General features: G+C 50.8%; 1 protein-coding gene across 6 annotated transcripts in view; it reads left to right on the forward strand.

Annotated features, from left to right (window-relative positions):
* Nucleotides 1-8,879, forward strand: part of TCF7 (transcription factor 7) — a 31,709-nt gene extending 22,830 nt beyond the window's left edge. For 3 of the 6 annotated variants that reach the window (XM_033096953.1, XM_033096956.1, XM_033096958.1), the window contains 7 exons: nt 286-373; nt 1,806-1,898; nt 3,056-3,175; nt 3,627-3,789; nt 3,892-3,999; nt 4,606-4,654; nt 7,225-7,442. In XM_033096953.1, coding sequence (XP_032952844.1) covers nt 286-373; nt 1,806-1,898; nt 3,056-3,175; nt 3,627-3,789; nt 3,892-3,999; nt 4,606-4,654; nt 7,225-7,304 — 701 coding nt within the window. In that variant the 3' untranslated portion in view covers nt 7,305-7,442. Of the gene's footprint in view, nt 1-285; nt 374-1,805; nt 1,899-3,055; nt 3,176-3,626; nt 3,790-3,891; nt 4,000-4,605; nt 4,655-7,201 lie in introns of all 6 variants that reach the window. The other 3 variants (XM_033096954.1, XM_033096955.1, XM_033096957.1) reach the window with 3 other exon arrangements.
* The last annotated feature ends 6,922 nt before the right edge of the window (nt 8,880-15,801 follow it).

Below are 15,801 nucleotides of genomic sequence, written 5' to 3' on the forward strand. Positions count from 1 at the left end.
GGCCCCAGTTGCAGACTCGCAGTAGCCAAGGACGTGGTGAGGCCTTGTCCCATTCCTGAATGACTCCCACTCGGCCGCTGGCCAGCCAGTGTCCTCAGGAGGCACCCAAGCCCTCTGCCCTGGTTCCCTCGCCTGTAAATGGGGTGCTGTTATCACAGCGGGATAGTCCTGCACAAAGCAGCATGTCTGGTCCTCTCGCGCAGCGCGGGGAGGCTCTGGGATGCAGTCGCCCGCGGTTGTGGCCTCCGGGTCAGGCTAGTTCACTTACCCGGCCCCTTCCTGCAGTGCACCGGACTCTGCAGACTCCGGACCTCTCCGGCTTCTACTCTCTGACCTCAGGCAGCATGGGACAGCTCCCCCACACTGTGAGCTGGTGAGTGTGGGCTCAGTGGGAAGGGGCACCTTGCCCTGCTTGAACCCCGATACCTGCCCTTCGCGTTCCTCCTAGCATAATAAGGCCAGTTATCCTGCCCTTGGCGTCCCCCAACTCTCTCCTCTATCCTGTGCCGAGCACCCTGCTTCCAGCTTTGTAGGTGGCAGGGCGGGCCAGCCTCTAGCCACTCCCCAGGAAGCCTAACACATTGCCTTTGGGCTCCTGGTCCCAGCCCTGCCACACCTGAACTCTGTCTCAGTGTCTCGAATGGGAGAACCTTGGACTGCTCAGGGCCACCTGAGTACGTAAGGAAGAAAAGGTCGGCCTGAGCGGGGAGGTGACAGCATGAACGGCCAGGAGAGGCTATTGCTTCTCAGCCACCTGATGGGTAGAGGGATACGTCCCACTAGCCCCAGTGCCTACTGCTGGCTGGTCCCTTCCTTGGCTGAGTTGCTTGAGGGGCAGGGTCCCTCCTTGCCCCTGTTGTGCCCGCTTGAGCCCCAGCCCCTGGCTAGTCTGCTTGGACCTTGAGTCAGTAGGCCCGTCTTCGGCTGGAGTTGGGGCTCGGCAGGGCAGGCTACTTGGCCTTTTGCTCGTCAACTGCAGTGTGATCTGGGAAGGTCTCTAGTCTCTCTGGTCTGGGGCAGTCACTCAACAGCAGAAAAGCTTGGTTCCCCAGGAAGGCAGGGCAGGCCAGAGGCCCAACTTCAGGCCCCCTGCCCCATTCCACTTACCCTGTATTCATGTTCAGCTCGTCCCACCATTTCTGGATTCTCTTTGGAAAAAGCTCCACTCTGAATGCAAATCAGGACCACCCCCACAAGTACCCCTGGGACTGACATGTGCCAGGTGGGGGTCGGAGCACAGAGAAGCACTGCTGACGCTGAGCGATCCTCAGGTCCCCACCCTCAGAGCTCGGTCCGCCTCGTGCACAACCCAGGCAAGAGGAGAGCCGATTACAGGGCACCGTTACCAGTGCTTTGACTGTGGCTGTGCCCCGAGGGGCACCACATGCAGCTTGGGATCTCAAGGGCTCTCAGGAGAAAGGGTCTAGCCAAACAAGCCCTGAGGATAACCGGAGCTGCTGCAGAACAATCCCGACAGTGTCAGCAGTGGATGCAAAGGCCCTAGGGCAGGTGTCAAGCCTGTACTTCGAGGACATTTCAGGAGGCAGGCTGGAGGGGACCTGGGCCCTGCTAAGCTGGGTCCCCGGAGAATGCTGCCATTTCTGCCCCTTGAGCACCAGTACAAGCCCGTAGAGGGAAACAATGTAGCACAGGTTGCCCTCTGGTGGCAGATGCTTAGAACACACAGCGGCGGTCCAAGCAGAGGCTCATTTGCCTCTGTGCTTCAGGCCGAAGTATTCTGGGGAAGTCCTTCCCCACATCTGGCTAGTAGCCAGACTGCTAACAGCTGTCTCTCCCAACCACAGGCCCAGCCCTCCTCTCTACCCCCTGTCCCCTTCCTGCGGATATAGACAGCACTTCCCTGCCCCCACTGCAGCCCCTGGCGCCCCCTACCCCAGGTGAGTCCCCTGCCCTGCAGCCAGGCTCCTGCTTCCTGTTGCCCAGGCTTTAGTGCCCACACAGGGCCATGCCCAGGCCAGTGCTTGCCCTGTGCTAGTCGTTTGTCCATCCGTCCGTCTGTCATTCTGCAGCCCCGCGCTGCCCTGTGCCTGAGAACGAAGCCAGTGGGAGTGTAAGAGGCCTAAGCCCAGGCCACACTGTGCAGCACAGAGCAGCCAGGGGCAGTGCACGCACACGTGTGCTTGCGCTCCTGCCTCTGTCCATGTGTCAGTCTGTGCAGGTGTGTATGCACTCACCTGTCCTGCATCCCTGCTGAGGGCAGGGCCGGTCAGGACTCTACTGGGCATCCCAAGCTCCGCGCAAGCTGAGGCAGTATCTTTTACAGGTGTCTCCAATGTCTGGCCCTTCGGGGCTGACCCCACACCTGTGTAAGCAGCCTGGGGCAGAGTGGTATCCATAGAACAGCAAGAAAGGAAAGTGGGAGGTGTGTGTATACATGTCCCTTCCCTTAGCTCACTCCTGGGCTAAGTATGGAAGGAGGAATTCAGCAGCCGTTCCCTGCCCAGGGCAGGTGGTACACACACAGCACCAGCAGTTGACTGGGCCATGTGGGTGATGAAGCCCCAAGGAGGCCCCAGCCAGACCTGATGGGCCAGGAAAGCAGAGGGAACAGCAGCAGTTGGGGATGGCTGTGGGTGGGAAGTGATGGGAAATGGGAAAAGGTGGGGCTAGAAATGTCAGCAGGGATGGTCGTGCAGGGCTGGGGGCCGTGGGGGAGCTTGGACCAGCACTACTCAGGTGTTTATAAAAGGTCACTGGCTGCCGTGTGGAGAGTCCTGGAGGAGGCAAGCAGTAGAGTGAGGAAGCCCACAGGGCAGTCACAAGCTCGTGAGGCTGAGCTGGTGAGGGCGGGAGGTGACAAGGGGACAGATTCGGAAGCTATTTAGGACTTGGTAACCACCGGAATGACGTGGGTTTTTGCAATGTGTTTGTGCAGTGTGTTGGGAGCAGGTATTTGTATGCGTCTCTACTTGTATGCAGGCCAGTGGGGGGTGGTACCTGCTGACCTGTCCTGGTGTACTACGCAGGGCCTGCGTGTGTCCACAGGTCTGGCCTGGACACACCTGGCTCATGGGAACTGTCCTCCTGCCTCTAGGTTCAGCCACCCATCCCTGATGCTAGGTTCTGGCGTACCTGGTCACCCTGCAGCCATCCCCCACCCGGCCATTGTGCCTCCCTCAGGGAAGCAGGAGCTACAGCCCTATGATCGCAGCCTGTGAGTAAAACGGCCGTGGGGAGGCCGGGGGACAGGTGAGCAGACCTCAGGCTCCCGTCTGGTTGTCAGCCAGGAAACACACCGGCCCACGGCTGCTGCCTGCAAGCTCCAAGAATTGCCAGAGGCCTCTGGTCAAACTGTCTTGTGGCTCTTGCCACTGGTCACTGTTTTTTGATCCTCAGAAGCAGGAGGCAGAGGGTGGGGTAGGGAACAAGGATTTAGTTGAAGCCAGGACAGGAGGGGCTGAAGTTCTTACACAGGCTTTTCTTACTCAGCTGCAACATTCCTGTAAGGAACAATTACTTAAGTCTTCTCAGCCATTTTGGGGCTGCTAAGAAAGATTCCATGTACAAAACCCAAGCACCCATGCACTTCCACACACTAGAGGAGGGTGGTAGCATTAGCTCGGCCCTGTGACCGCTCCCAAGTGGTCTGGACGTGTGCCCCTCAGGAAGACACAGGCGGAATCCAAGGCAGAGAAGGAGGCCAAGAAGCCAACCATCAAGAAGCCGCTCAACGCCTTCATGCTGTACATGAAGGAGATGAGAGCCAAGGTCATCGCGGAGTGCACACTCAAGGAGAGCGCCGCCATCAACCAGATCCTGGGCCGCAGGGTGAGGCCGCGGGCCGAAGGGCTGGCAGGGCGGCCCGGGCTCCCTCACCCCAGTGCAGCCTGCCCACACCGACGGCCCCGTCTGCCCCCCTTCCCTCTGCAGTGGCACGCGCTGTCGCGGGAAGAGCAGGCCAAGTATTACGAGCTGGCCCGCAAGGAGAGGCAGCTGCACATGCAGCTCTACCCCGGCTGGTCGGCGCGGGACAACTATGTGAGTGGGCAGCACCGCAGGGACGGGCGGGTGGGCGCCTGCAAGATGCCATGGCCCAGGCCAGTCTCAGCAGGGCAGGCAGGCAGGACCCCTCTCCCGCAGGCACAGAGGAGGGGCAGTGGAGCAGTGGAGGGTCCAAGGCTCCCATGGCTGGCTCAGCAGAGGGCCGGCAAGGGGAGCTGCCCTGGAGGCAGCCGGCCAGGTCCCGTTTTCCACCCAGGATACACTCCCACGCAGGGCTGTTGCCCAGTATTTGATTGGGCCACATGGGCAGAAGGGGAGGAAGGAGCCTGGGATTTACCTCCTCCATTCAAAACAGAGACCAGCATGGGAAAGGGAGGGGGAGCCCCTAACTGTGATGGTTACCTAGCAAAAATTATCATCAAGAAACCCCAGCGCCAATGTTGTATGTCAATTGTAATTGAAATAAAATTTAAATAAAAAATAAAAAAACACCCCAGGGCCCCCAGGTAAGAAGGGACCATGAGCCTGCAAAGCCAAGCAGCAGCCAGGCCCGGCAGCAGGCTCTAGGTGTGCCAGCTCCTCGCTCTCGGGGGTTCCAGCGTCTGCTCCCAGACCTGAGCGTCCCCCCTTTGTTCCCTACAGGGGAAGAAGAAGAGGCGGTCTAGGGAAAAGCACCAAGAATCCAACACAGGTGAGACTTGCCCTGTCAGCAGTAGTGGAGGCTCCTCTCCAGGCCACTGCATGGCAGCACCTCTCTCGCCCAAGGGCGGCGGGGCAGATACTCAGCCACGAAACTTCAGGGCCTGGGCCCTCTGGAAACAAGGCCTGCATCTCCGAAGTCAAAAACCCACAGGAGGCACAGCTATGCTGAGTCCCTGGGAAGGCTCAATCACAGCAGTGGCGTACGGGCCTCCCGCTCCGGGCCTCCCGCACCTGCCCCACCTTAGCTAGCTCTGCTCACAGCCAGCCGGTCAGAGAAACGCAGTGAGGACCTGACTGGATGACCCTGTGCTCAGCCAGACACGGCACCTGGTTAGTTCTGTGGTGGCCGGCAGGCTGTCTGGGCCGAGGCCCATCACTCACACAGCCTCTCACCCCCACCCGCTTTTCATGGCAGTGCCAAGTCCTCTGTAGAAGACCAGGGAGCCCACACACTACTGCAAGTCTTCCTGTGGCTGAATTTCTGCCTCAACTCTGATCCACAGTCACGAGGGACTCTCAGTTATGCTGCCCCCACACATGGAAGCAGGAGGCTAGGACTGGGGCAGGGCACAGTCCTCAGCCCTTTTTCTGAGGTTGAGGAATGGACCTTACTTTCCATCCGGAAGTGTGTGCAACAGGCTTAAGCTACAGCATGAGGGGATATGGGTAAGACAGATGAGGCGTTGGCAAAAATGCAAAAAAACAAACAACACAAACACCTGGATAAAATGGCAGGGAGTTGGCAGGCAGCCCTAAGGCAGAAGAGGCTGCATCCCACAGGCCTCCCTGGGCGTGTCCGCATGGGCGGCAAGGGGCCCCACAAGCCAGAGAGGAGCCAGCCTGACAGGGTCCCCTCCCTCCCATCTCCGCCATTCTTCCCACTGCCTCTACTGCCCAGCTGGGTGTCCACCTTTCCTGATACCTTGGCTCTGGGCCCTAGGGCTCCCCCTGGGGCTGGCTGTGCCATGGAGAGGCTCTCTGCCTGTGGGGGCTGTGGAGTACCTGTGACTGGCTAACACTGATGTTACCTCTTCTTTCTGGGCCCTGCTCTGCCCTGCTGCCTGCCTGCTCGCCCTCTGCCCTGCTCTGCCCCTCTGGCATGGCCGTGAGCAGAACCTGGCTCGCCTAAGAAATGCCGTGCTCGCTTTGGCCTCAACCAGCAGACGGATTGGTGTGGTCCGTGCAGGTGGGTTTGTCCCCACCACCATCCTCCCTTTGCTTTAAGCTGCTTCCCTGACTCTGCACATGTTCTGCTGGGCCTGCAGCCCTCCTTTGCCCCCGCCGCCACCCCCAGCACACCTGCAGATTGGGGGTCAGTGCCTCCTAAGAAGGGGAATGAATACTGAACACAGCTTGTGGGGAAGATCTCTTGGGTCTAGGTGGAAGGAGGTGGGGAGAGAATGTTCTAGAGGGGAAAGGCAGACTCAGGAATATATATAGTTCTTGTGCCTAGGCTCCTCTGGTATTAACCAGGCCTAGCTGGTCCTCAGCAGACAAATCTCACACACCATTCAGGTGGCCCGAGCTTCTGCTCCCAGGTCTCAACGTCGTCATGGCCCACCAGCTCCATCACTTCAAGTTGGGAGCCTTGCTTGAGCCCTTAAATCTAAGTAAAACAAGGTGACTAGTATAGAGATACCCTGAATAACCTCAACGTCAAGTGACCACGGGACTCATGACCATGAGACCAGATGGCTGGAGAGGAAGGGAGAGGAGCAGGGCTGGCCTAGCAAAGGGCCCTCCTCAGGCACTGGAGCTGTAAACGTGTACGTTTCACCACACAACGGGAAAACGCTGGTGTATGCGAAAAGAAGGCTTATCTATCAAATGGCTAAAAGCTGCCTGTTTTAGGTTCAGGCCAAGGCCTAGTAGGGCCAAGGCTGAGGCTGCTCCAGGCAGTTAGTTCACTGACTCTAAGGAATACTTGTCCAGCCCCTCAGAGTACCCTCCATGCTCCCCGTCCAAAGGCAAAGAGGAATTTGGGGGTCGGGGGAGCAAATGTGTGTGTATATACATGATGGGAGGTAACCCTGTTCTCAGAGGAGGCTCTAATTCCACTCATGCCATACTATTCAGACAAATTGTCTAGAAAACTCTAGATGGTAAGAATGGACGAGAAGAATCACCGTCCATTTCTTCCCCCTCTCTGCCCCTAACCTACTTTTGCGCAATGAGATTGCTCAGTTCAATAAGCCACAAGCCTTGCAGACCCTAGCATTAATGCAGATCTGAGCCCCACAAACACAGGTGGAACAAAGACTCAAAAGGCCCAGATTAGGAGGAGATGGCTTCCCTGGAAAACAGGAGGCAACCTCAGGCCTAGCTCCAAAAGGTCCCTATGCCACCGTGTGGCTGTGTCAGGAACTGCACCTGTCCCACGTCTGGGCCAGGCCAAGCCAGAGTTGCAGTGCCGATTCAGGCCTGAAGGCACAAGCACATCACCAAGTCCTGGGGAGGGAAGATGTTAGCTAGGCCGGGGCAAGGACAGCATTTTTTGGTTGTGGTGTATGACTATGAATTCACCCTCTATTTACAGATAACTCTCTTCACTATTCCTAGGAGGAAAAAGAAATGCATTCGGTACTTACCCGGAGAAGGCCGCTGCCCCAGCCCCGTTCCTTCCGATGACAGTGCTCTAGGCTGCCCTGGGTCCCCACCCCCCCAGGACTCGCCCTCATACCTCCTGCTGCCCCACCTCCCCACAGCACTACTTGCTAGCCCTGCAGAGCCAGGGCCTACGTCACCAGGTCTCTCGGCCGCTCTCAGCCTTGCAGCCCCCTGGGCCCCCACAGGCCCCCCGCAATGCCCTGCAGAATACACAGATACAACAGCAGCAGTCTTGGAGCCAGGGAGCCTAGCGTGCACAGGACACCTGGCCTCCAGGAGCCCGCCCTCTGAGAAGAAGCGACAGAGCCCCAAAGCACCTGGAAACCGGCCAGGGGGCCTGTTGCCTCCCTCTCAGGGTCCAGGCGCTGGAGATTGTAGAGGTTGCACAACGTCTGCCTGAACCTGGAGCCATCAATTCAAACTGCTCCAAGTGGTGCATCAGATCTGTGTTATGTGATTAAGGGTGTCCATCCCTGCCTATGGCAGGCTGCATCTGTTCTGAGCATCTCTCTTGCTAGGCAGGTGCTCCTGCCTCTCTCTGCTTTTCTGCTGTAGGTCACAGATGGGCTGGACTGAGCCCAGTTGTTTTCCCTACCCCCACCATTACCACATCCTCCCCATAGCAGATACTTCATGGACCAAGAATGAGCTGGTTTATCAAAACGGGAGCATGGTGACAACCACAAAGCTCAAGACAATGCAGCTTCTCTTAAGGGCCTAGAGAAGCTGTCCTACAGAAAACCAGCTGCCATTTGGAAGCTGGACCAAAGGAAGCCTGCCATGTTCTCAGGACCTTGTGAGAGGAGGGGATGGAATAGATTAAGTTGAGGTCTATCACACTAGGCAACAAAATAACCTGACACGACCTTATCAGGCAAGTGTGGGTGGTGGGATGTGTGGCTCTAGTTCATCTTGGAAATCCTGAGACACCACCTAAGAAGCCCCATACCAAAGCCCCAGGCCTGTCCCCCGTGGCTATAATCAACAGTTCAAAACAGGTGTGGCCCCAAATCCAGTGTGCATCCCTCCCCGGTCTGAGAACCCTTTCCACAGCGCCATTTCCAGCTTACCCACCTCAGTGCAGCCAGCTCTTGGGCAGTTGCAAGAGGGCAGACCAAACCTCACAGAGCCAGTGTCTGATTTCCCGCATGAGCGTTATTTCCCTATGGGGCTGCAGGAAGGAAGACCATTACAACCAAAGCAAGGAGCCCAGAAACCCTCTAGTGGTAGCCCGTGGGTTTTCACCACAGCCTACTTCAACCCATTTCTGAGCCAAGCTTCAACCCTGAGCCTTAAAATCTTTTAATTTAACTTTTTTTCCTCCTCACTGTACATAGCGTGAATCCAAGGAAGAAGGGCTGTCCCTACACCCACACACCCATGGACAAAAAGCCTGTTTAGCTCTTTACCCACTGGCTTCTCAGAATCCAAAGATATTCTAAGGTAGTGTTGCAGGACGTCTTAAGAAGAAGACCATTGTAGTGTTCAAATATTTTTGTATTGTTAATGCATCATCATAGAAGAACTTTAATATGAGAATAAAGATACTTTTTACTGGTTTTCTTTTTCAAAGCTTGACCCTGGGGAGCAAGCTGTTGAACAGCAGCAGCCTGACACTACCTTCCGCCATCACAAAACTTGGGGTTTATTCTCTAGTCTGGCACGTGTCCTCCAGACTTGCAACCTACAAAAGTCGGCTACTACTCTCTCCCTGCCCCAACCCCACCCCCCCCAGCCAGGCTCAGGCAGGGAACAAGCTCCCATCCCACGCTTTGCTCTAACCCTCCCCCGCCGATCCTGACCTAACTGGTGCAGGCACAGGCCCAGTCTACCCACCCCCACCGCTCACGACAATGAGTTGGAAACCGACACCCACAGACCCTAAGACAATCCAACCAGACAAGTGCACGTGACCAATAGGCTCCATTTTCTCTGCGGGCTGAGAGAAAAGAAAACACTCCGTAAGTATACTATTAGGAAAATGAGCAAACAAGTTTTATAACCTGGTATAAAAGCCAAAAGGTGTTTTAAAGTACCCTTCCCTCCCAAAGGTACCTATTAATGCTTGAAGTATCTTCATATTTTTATACAAAGCCTGTGAAGTTTGATAATCTACAACCCACTTTTCACACAGCAGCTTGTTAAAATATACTAATTTCTTGAGACCCATTATGAATGTAAAAGGTGTCATAAAGCCACCTCAGTAGGTCAGTCAACCATTAGGTACAAATGTTGGGCAAGAACTGGATACAACAAGCAGCCACTGGCCACCATCATGCATTGTAATTTTCACAGATATTTTTTGGATTTTGTTTTCAAATATTTATAAATAAAGTCATCTTCCAGAGTAGTGTCTATTTAAAGTAGGGCACTGGAAGTTGTAATCCCAGACTTGCTTTTTTCTGGAAGAGTGCTAGAGGAGACGAGCCATTCTCTTGACATCTGTCCCATTTAAAGAATTCCGCTCTGGCTACTGGCCTAGTTGTTTCAAAAAACTACATTCTAACCAAGGCTTATGCAAGACTAGCCTGCTGCATCTGATTTGGTGTCTTATTTAGAGTACACTGGGTACCCGAACAATGCAGCCTTTGTGTATGTGAGCAGAGAAGGGGGGCTTTGGCATCATTGTTAAAATCAAACCAGCCTTTAAAAAAAACCCTGACTTCAAAGAGGAAACTGAAACTCTCCCAGATCACAGCAGCACATTCCTGTGAGGTCGCAGGGTGACGAGAGGGCAGCCCCCAATTCAACTTCAAATACCACCTCAGTCCCACCTCACTGCTAGCCAAGAACCAGTCCCGTTTTCTGAGACATAAGATAACCCAACCTCCCTTACACATTCCCAGACAACTGCAAGATTCGCTTGAAATACAGATCTTGACCCCCTGCTGCAGCTGCTCCCACTGCCGTCCTGTGCTCAGAGGACTTTGTGACGGCTCAGCCCAGCAAGTTAGCAGGCCTTCCCGAGTCTGCCAACGTGTTGCCCCCTTTCACAGGAAACCCCATGGCTAGGCTGTCTTCTGAGCTGTAACCATCTTCTGAATGGCCCAGAAACACAGCCTTTCAGTGTACAATAAGCCTGGACAGGAAGGCCACAAGTGGAGGCAAAGAGAATGGTCCTTGACGTTGTTCCAAAGGACTGGGTTTCTGCATGCATTTCTAGAAAAACAGCACAGAAGGGACACGGGTAACAAGGACTTGCCAGGCCTGTGCATCAAAGTAGACGAGACCAAAAACTGATTCATAATATAAAACAACTGAATTGGCTTTTTGGATTGAAAAGGCTGCTTTAGCATTGACTGTTTCTCAGGTCTCCTGAGAACTTTGTTCACCATGGGTCCTTGAACAGCGCCGGCCGTGCAAGCAGACCCTAGTTCCTAGGTTGTCAACTCCACCAATCCCAATGATTCCAATCTATCTTGGATCTCCAATAACTGCAGGACTCTACCTCAGGCTCCTGGGCTCCCCACTGGTCCGGAGCAGCTAAGACCTTCACTGGTCTACTTGTCCACAATGGGCAAGGTGGTCTGAGAGGAGCCCTAACTGCATGTACTCAAACAGGGACTTTTAAGACAGAACACAGATGGGGATATCTCCATAGTCAGTTCCCTAGAATAAAAGCCTAACTCAGGTCAGGAGAGATTATGAGGTTAAGGACGGGATTGGGCAGAGAGAGAACTGAAAAGGGCCCATTTTGTCCCAGGCTAGAACTATCCTGTCCGTCCCTCGTAGTCCTCATGACGAGGTCACTAGCAATACAAGGTAAGCGATATTTCAGCAGCTAGGAATTATATGGGAGACAGTTAACTAGTTCAGGGTGATACTTCAAGTTCACCAGAGGTTCTGGACCATGGACCCGGGCTTACTTTTTCATCCAGGTGTTTTCTCATTCCTTTATCTGAAGTGGTGTTCTTTCAAGCATGTGCAATCAATGTCAGGGGTAGGGGAAGAAACACGGAGGAGTAGGAATCAGGTTCCACTCCCCAAAAAGAAAAACAAAAAGCCACTCTGGACACTCCTCTTGGATACAGATTTCTGAATGTTGCTCTCTGTATTTCCACCCGTCCTGTAAGCCTGTTGGGACACAACTATCTGCAAACCATTTGAAGCAGGTAAGAGTTAGAGGTTGCTACGGTGAAATGGTTCACTCAGCATTGAAAAAACAAATGTGAATTTGCATCATACAGGTGGGAAATATTGCAAGTGAGAGCACTTTTATGGAATAGGCTGATCCTCTGAGTGAAAGAGGTTGGCATATAGCAGGTTAGAAGCTCAGTGAATACTTCGTGAAAATGTCAAGTTGAGTGGTATCAGCAGGTCATGAGAACTAGAGACGTGGAAGCAGGTATTACTGTGAGCAACTATATTCCTCCAACAAAATGGCTGTCAGTATTGGTACACAGACCAGATGCAGCTGTTAGTGCAAAATACTGCAAAACAGCAGTCATCCAAGAGTTAAACTAGCCTCAAAGTCCCACAATGGAAATCTGTCAAACAAGAATACCTTCAAGGGGTGGCTGGTTAGCTCAGTTGGTTAGAGTGTGGTGCTGGTAGCACCACGGTTGCCGGTTCAATCCCCACGTGAGCCACTCTGAGCTGCACCTTCCTTAAAAAAGAAAAAAAACCCAAACACCTTCAACACCTTCTGTCACCAAAAATGCTCATAACCACCGATCGCTCTACAGGAACGACTGAGTGCCCAAATCCTGTTTAGTTGTCCAAATGGCTCAATCTTGGGCCAAGGGACATGTTCTAAACTACTTACATCATTCTTTTTCTTGATATTTACATCCAGTTCTCTCATTCTCTCTACCCTTTGGAGATAGTGATTTTTAACAACCGTAAACAGGAAAAAGACATCAGGACTCTAGTTGTAAAACCTCCAATATTCAGAATACTTCAGTCCAGTACTTTAAAAAAGAAAAATGTTTTAGTTCAAACACTCAAAAATTGCAATGCTTGACATGGGTCTAGTCTAACGAACACTCTTCCTAGAGCATCACCAAAACTCTATCACCAATCTGGCCTAATGTCTCTTTCCAGCCTGTATTTGTCGGCAGACCTACGAACACCTAACCTTCTGCTACCAACTCCAGGCTGAGCACTGCTTCCCCGCCTCACTTGGCATCCCTTCACCCCCCAACCAAATCCAACTTGACTTTTGAAACTAAATTAGTTTCTCCTAGACCCTTCCAGCCCTGTAGCCCCCATGTGCTCATTAATCTTGTTTGGTCCAGGAACATTTTTACTAAGAGTTACTCATCCCATCCCCGCAGTATTTATGCTTTGCCTGCTTAACCATGTCTTCTATTTCCTACCAAGGAGAAGCCAGGAGCTACACTTTAGGTATTCAACCATTTCATGTGTTTTCCTTGTACTTGCATTTCTTCTCCCTTACTCTCTTCTTTCCTGCCTAAAAATCAGTTTTAATACAAAGCCACATGATTGAAGACTATCATCTTTCTAAAGCTCCCGCAACTTTGTAGAGAAAACATTTGTTTCATTTCTTCCCACTGGCATGTATACTGAGCTTCAGAAAGAGAAAAATAACAAAGATCTTCAAATGGCAGTGGTGGCAAGCAAAAGTTAAGCCTCAAAAGATGAGTAAGATTCTGATGGCAGAAGATACGTGAAGGGCAAGAGGTCTGCTGCTCTCAGCTCTCTCCTTCCTGGTGAAAGCCACCTTATGCCTGTTCAAACTGCCCTATGAAGAGCCTAGGCAACCTATAATTTTTTCTTAATTTACTCGAATCAGAAAAGACTACAGAATTGGTCAATTTTTAAGTAAATGGAGAGACCATGTGGTTTGGAATATCTGCCTGCCCTGAGTCACATGACAGCCATGGTGACTCGCTGTTGTTCCCCTCCTCCAGCGAGCTCCCAGCTAAGCTCAGTGTGACCATGACATCATGTTACGTGGCTAGAGTCCTGGCAATCCACCAAGTTACAATATAGAGCTTGCTTAATTCCAGCAGCTGGCGTGTTCAAACAGTTGTAGAATAAACCAATCACAGCTATACTGTCACTCAGGCATCTGTAACTTAAAGGGATGCCTTTGTGACCCTGGAAAAATATAAAAATTGTAAATCAATACCTACTTTGTGTGTTAAAGGTAGATTTATGAAGGCAAGCTAATGAAATACAAGCATACCTTGGAGATACTGCAGATTTGGTTCCAGAGTACCACAATAAATCAAGTAATGCAATAAAGCAAGCTGTAGTCTCTCTGTTGGTGGAAGGACCTTGCCTTCATTTTGAAAACACGCAACATTTGTGAAGTGCAATAAAGCGAAGCGCAAGCAAACAAGGTATGCTGCTATACTTCAAAAGAAGTAACTTGCTTCAACAATTTAAGAATGATTAGAATCTATTTGAGGGGGCACATCCTTAGTCCATGACAATGTTAGGGAGGAAGTAAAGGGGTTTTGTTTACTTTTCGATCACAAATGACATAGTCAATGAAAAGCTGAGAAGCCAAAGGGCTGTCACAGAGGAGTCTTGATCACCAGCAGCCCCACACTATAGGCAGCTACTATTTCCAACTTGTCCAGTCCGTGTAGGCACTGAGAGGCAGCGGCAGGTCTCCAGCCTCGCAGCATGACTTCATGCCACAGTATTAGTTTAGAATAGTTGGGAAGTGAGAGGGTGGATACCTTTGAAGACAGGTTTGGCTACTCACTTTTCCTGGGTGAGAGAGTATGAAAACTCTTGGTAGACATTAAAGAAATAGCATACAGCCAGGAAGAGGGAAAAGGTATGGCAGCCAGCTTGAAGGGCCTCCTCACACCATGCCTATGACTTATTTGGGTCCACCATATCCACAAATAGCCTATTTACTCTTAGATGAGCTGTCAGATCTCTATTAAACATAAGCGAGTTTAACATTATCAGGACTTTTGTTTAGATTATCAGGTTGTTTGTTTAAAGGCTGGGGTCATATATTGCAGCACTAGTCACAATAGCCAAGACATGGAAACTGAAATGCCCATCAGTAGACGATTGGATAAAGAAATTGTGGTACATTTATACAATGGCGTATTACTCAGCCATAAAAAAGAATGAAATCTTATCATTTGGAAAACATAGATAGACCTCGAGAATATTAAGCTAAGTGAAATAGGTCAGACTGAGAAAGACAAATACCACATGATCTCTTATATGTGGAATCTAAAGAACAGAATAAAAAGCAAACAAAACAGAAACAGACTCAGAGATATAGAGAAAAAAATGATGGTTACTAGATGCTAGGGGTGGGGACGGGGAGAAGGTGAAGGGATTAGAAAATACAAACTGGTAGTCACAATATAGTCACGGGGATACGAAATACAGTATGGGGAATATAATCAATAATGCTGTAAAGATTATGTAGGGTGCCAGATGGGTAGTGCCAGATAGGTACTGGACTTATCAGGGGGATCACTTCACAGACTGTGTAGATGCCTGACCACTGTGTTGTACACCTGAAGCTGAAGTACAATAACATGGAATGTCAACTATAATTGTGTGTTTGTGTGTGTGTGTGTGTGTGTGTGTGTGTGTGTGTGTATCATCACGGGATGTAAAGTAAAGCACAGAGAATGGAACTGTAACAGCTATATATGAAGTCAGAGCGGTAGCAGATGGGGAAGCTACCACTTTGTGAGGGGTATAAATGTCTAACTATTACGTTGCTGAAACTAAAATAAATAAATAAATAAAATAAATACTAGGGCCATAGTCTATAAAGCCAGGAAGGGAACAAAAATTTGAACTACTATATTGTCTGTCCACTCAATCTTACCTAAAGATTCCAGTAGCCTTTAAATAAGCGTAGTGAGGTTTAGTCTTGTAATAATTCTAACAATTCTTAGGGATTATACAGATCAAGAGCTAATAGTAGTGTGGAGGTTCCTCACAAAATTAAGAATAGAATTACCATATGACCCAGGAATCCCTCTCCTGGGTATCTACCCAAAAAATCTGAAAACATTTATCTGTAAAAATGTATGTGCTCCAATGTTCATTGCAGCTTTATTTACGGTGGCCAAGACATGGAAACAACCAAAGTGTCCTTCGATAGATGAATGGATAAAGAAGTTATGGTATGGAATGCAATACTATTACACAATGGAATACTATTACACAATACACAATGGAATACTATTCTGCCATAAGAAAAGATGAAATAGTGCCATTTGTGACAACATGGATGGATCTTGAGAATACAATGCTGAACGAAATAAATCAGACAGAAAAAGTCGAGAACCATATGATTTCACTGATATGTGGTATATAAAACTGAAAACAACAAAAGAACAAGACAAACAAATGAAGAGACAAAAACTCAGACACAGACAATAGTTTAGTGGTTACCAGAGGGGAAGGGGGTGGGGGGTGGTAGATGAGGGTAAAGGGGATCAAATATATGGTGATGGAAGGAGAACTGACTCCTTGTGGTGAACACACAATGTGAGATATAGATGATACAGAACTGCACACCTGAAATCTATGCAACTTTACTAACAATTGTCACCCCAGTAAATTAAAGAA

Source organism: Rhinolophus ferrumequinum, chromosome 24 (assembly GCF_004115265.2).
Source record: "Rhinolophus ferrumequinum isolate MPI-CBG mRhiFer1 chromosome 24, mRhiFer1_v1.p, whole genome shotgun sequence".
Classification (NCBI taxonomy): Eukaryota; Metazoa; Chordata; class Mammalia; order Chiroptera; family Rhinolophidae; genus Rhinolophus; species Rhinolophus ferrumequinum.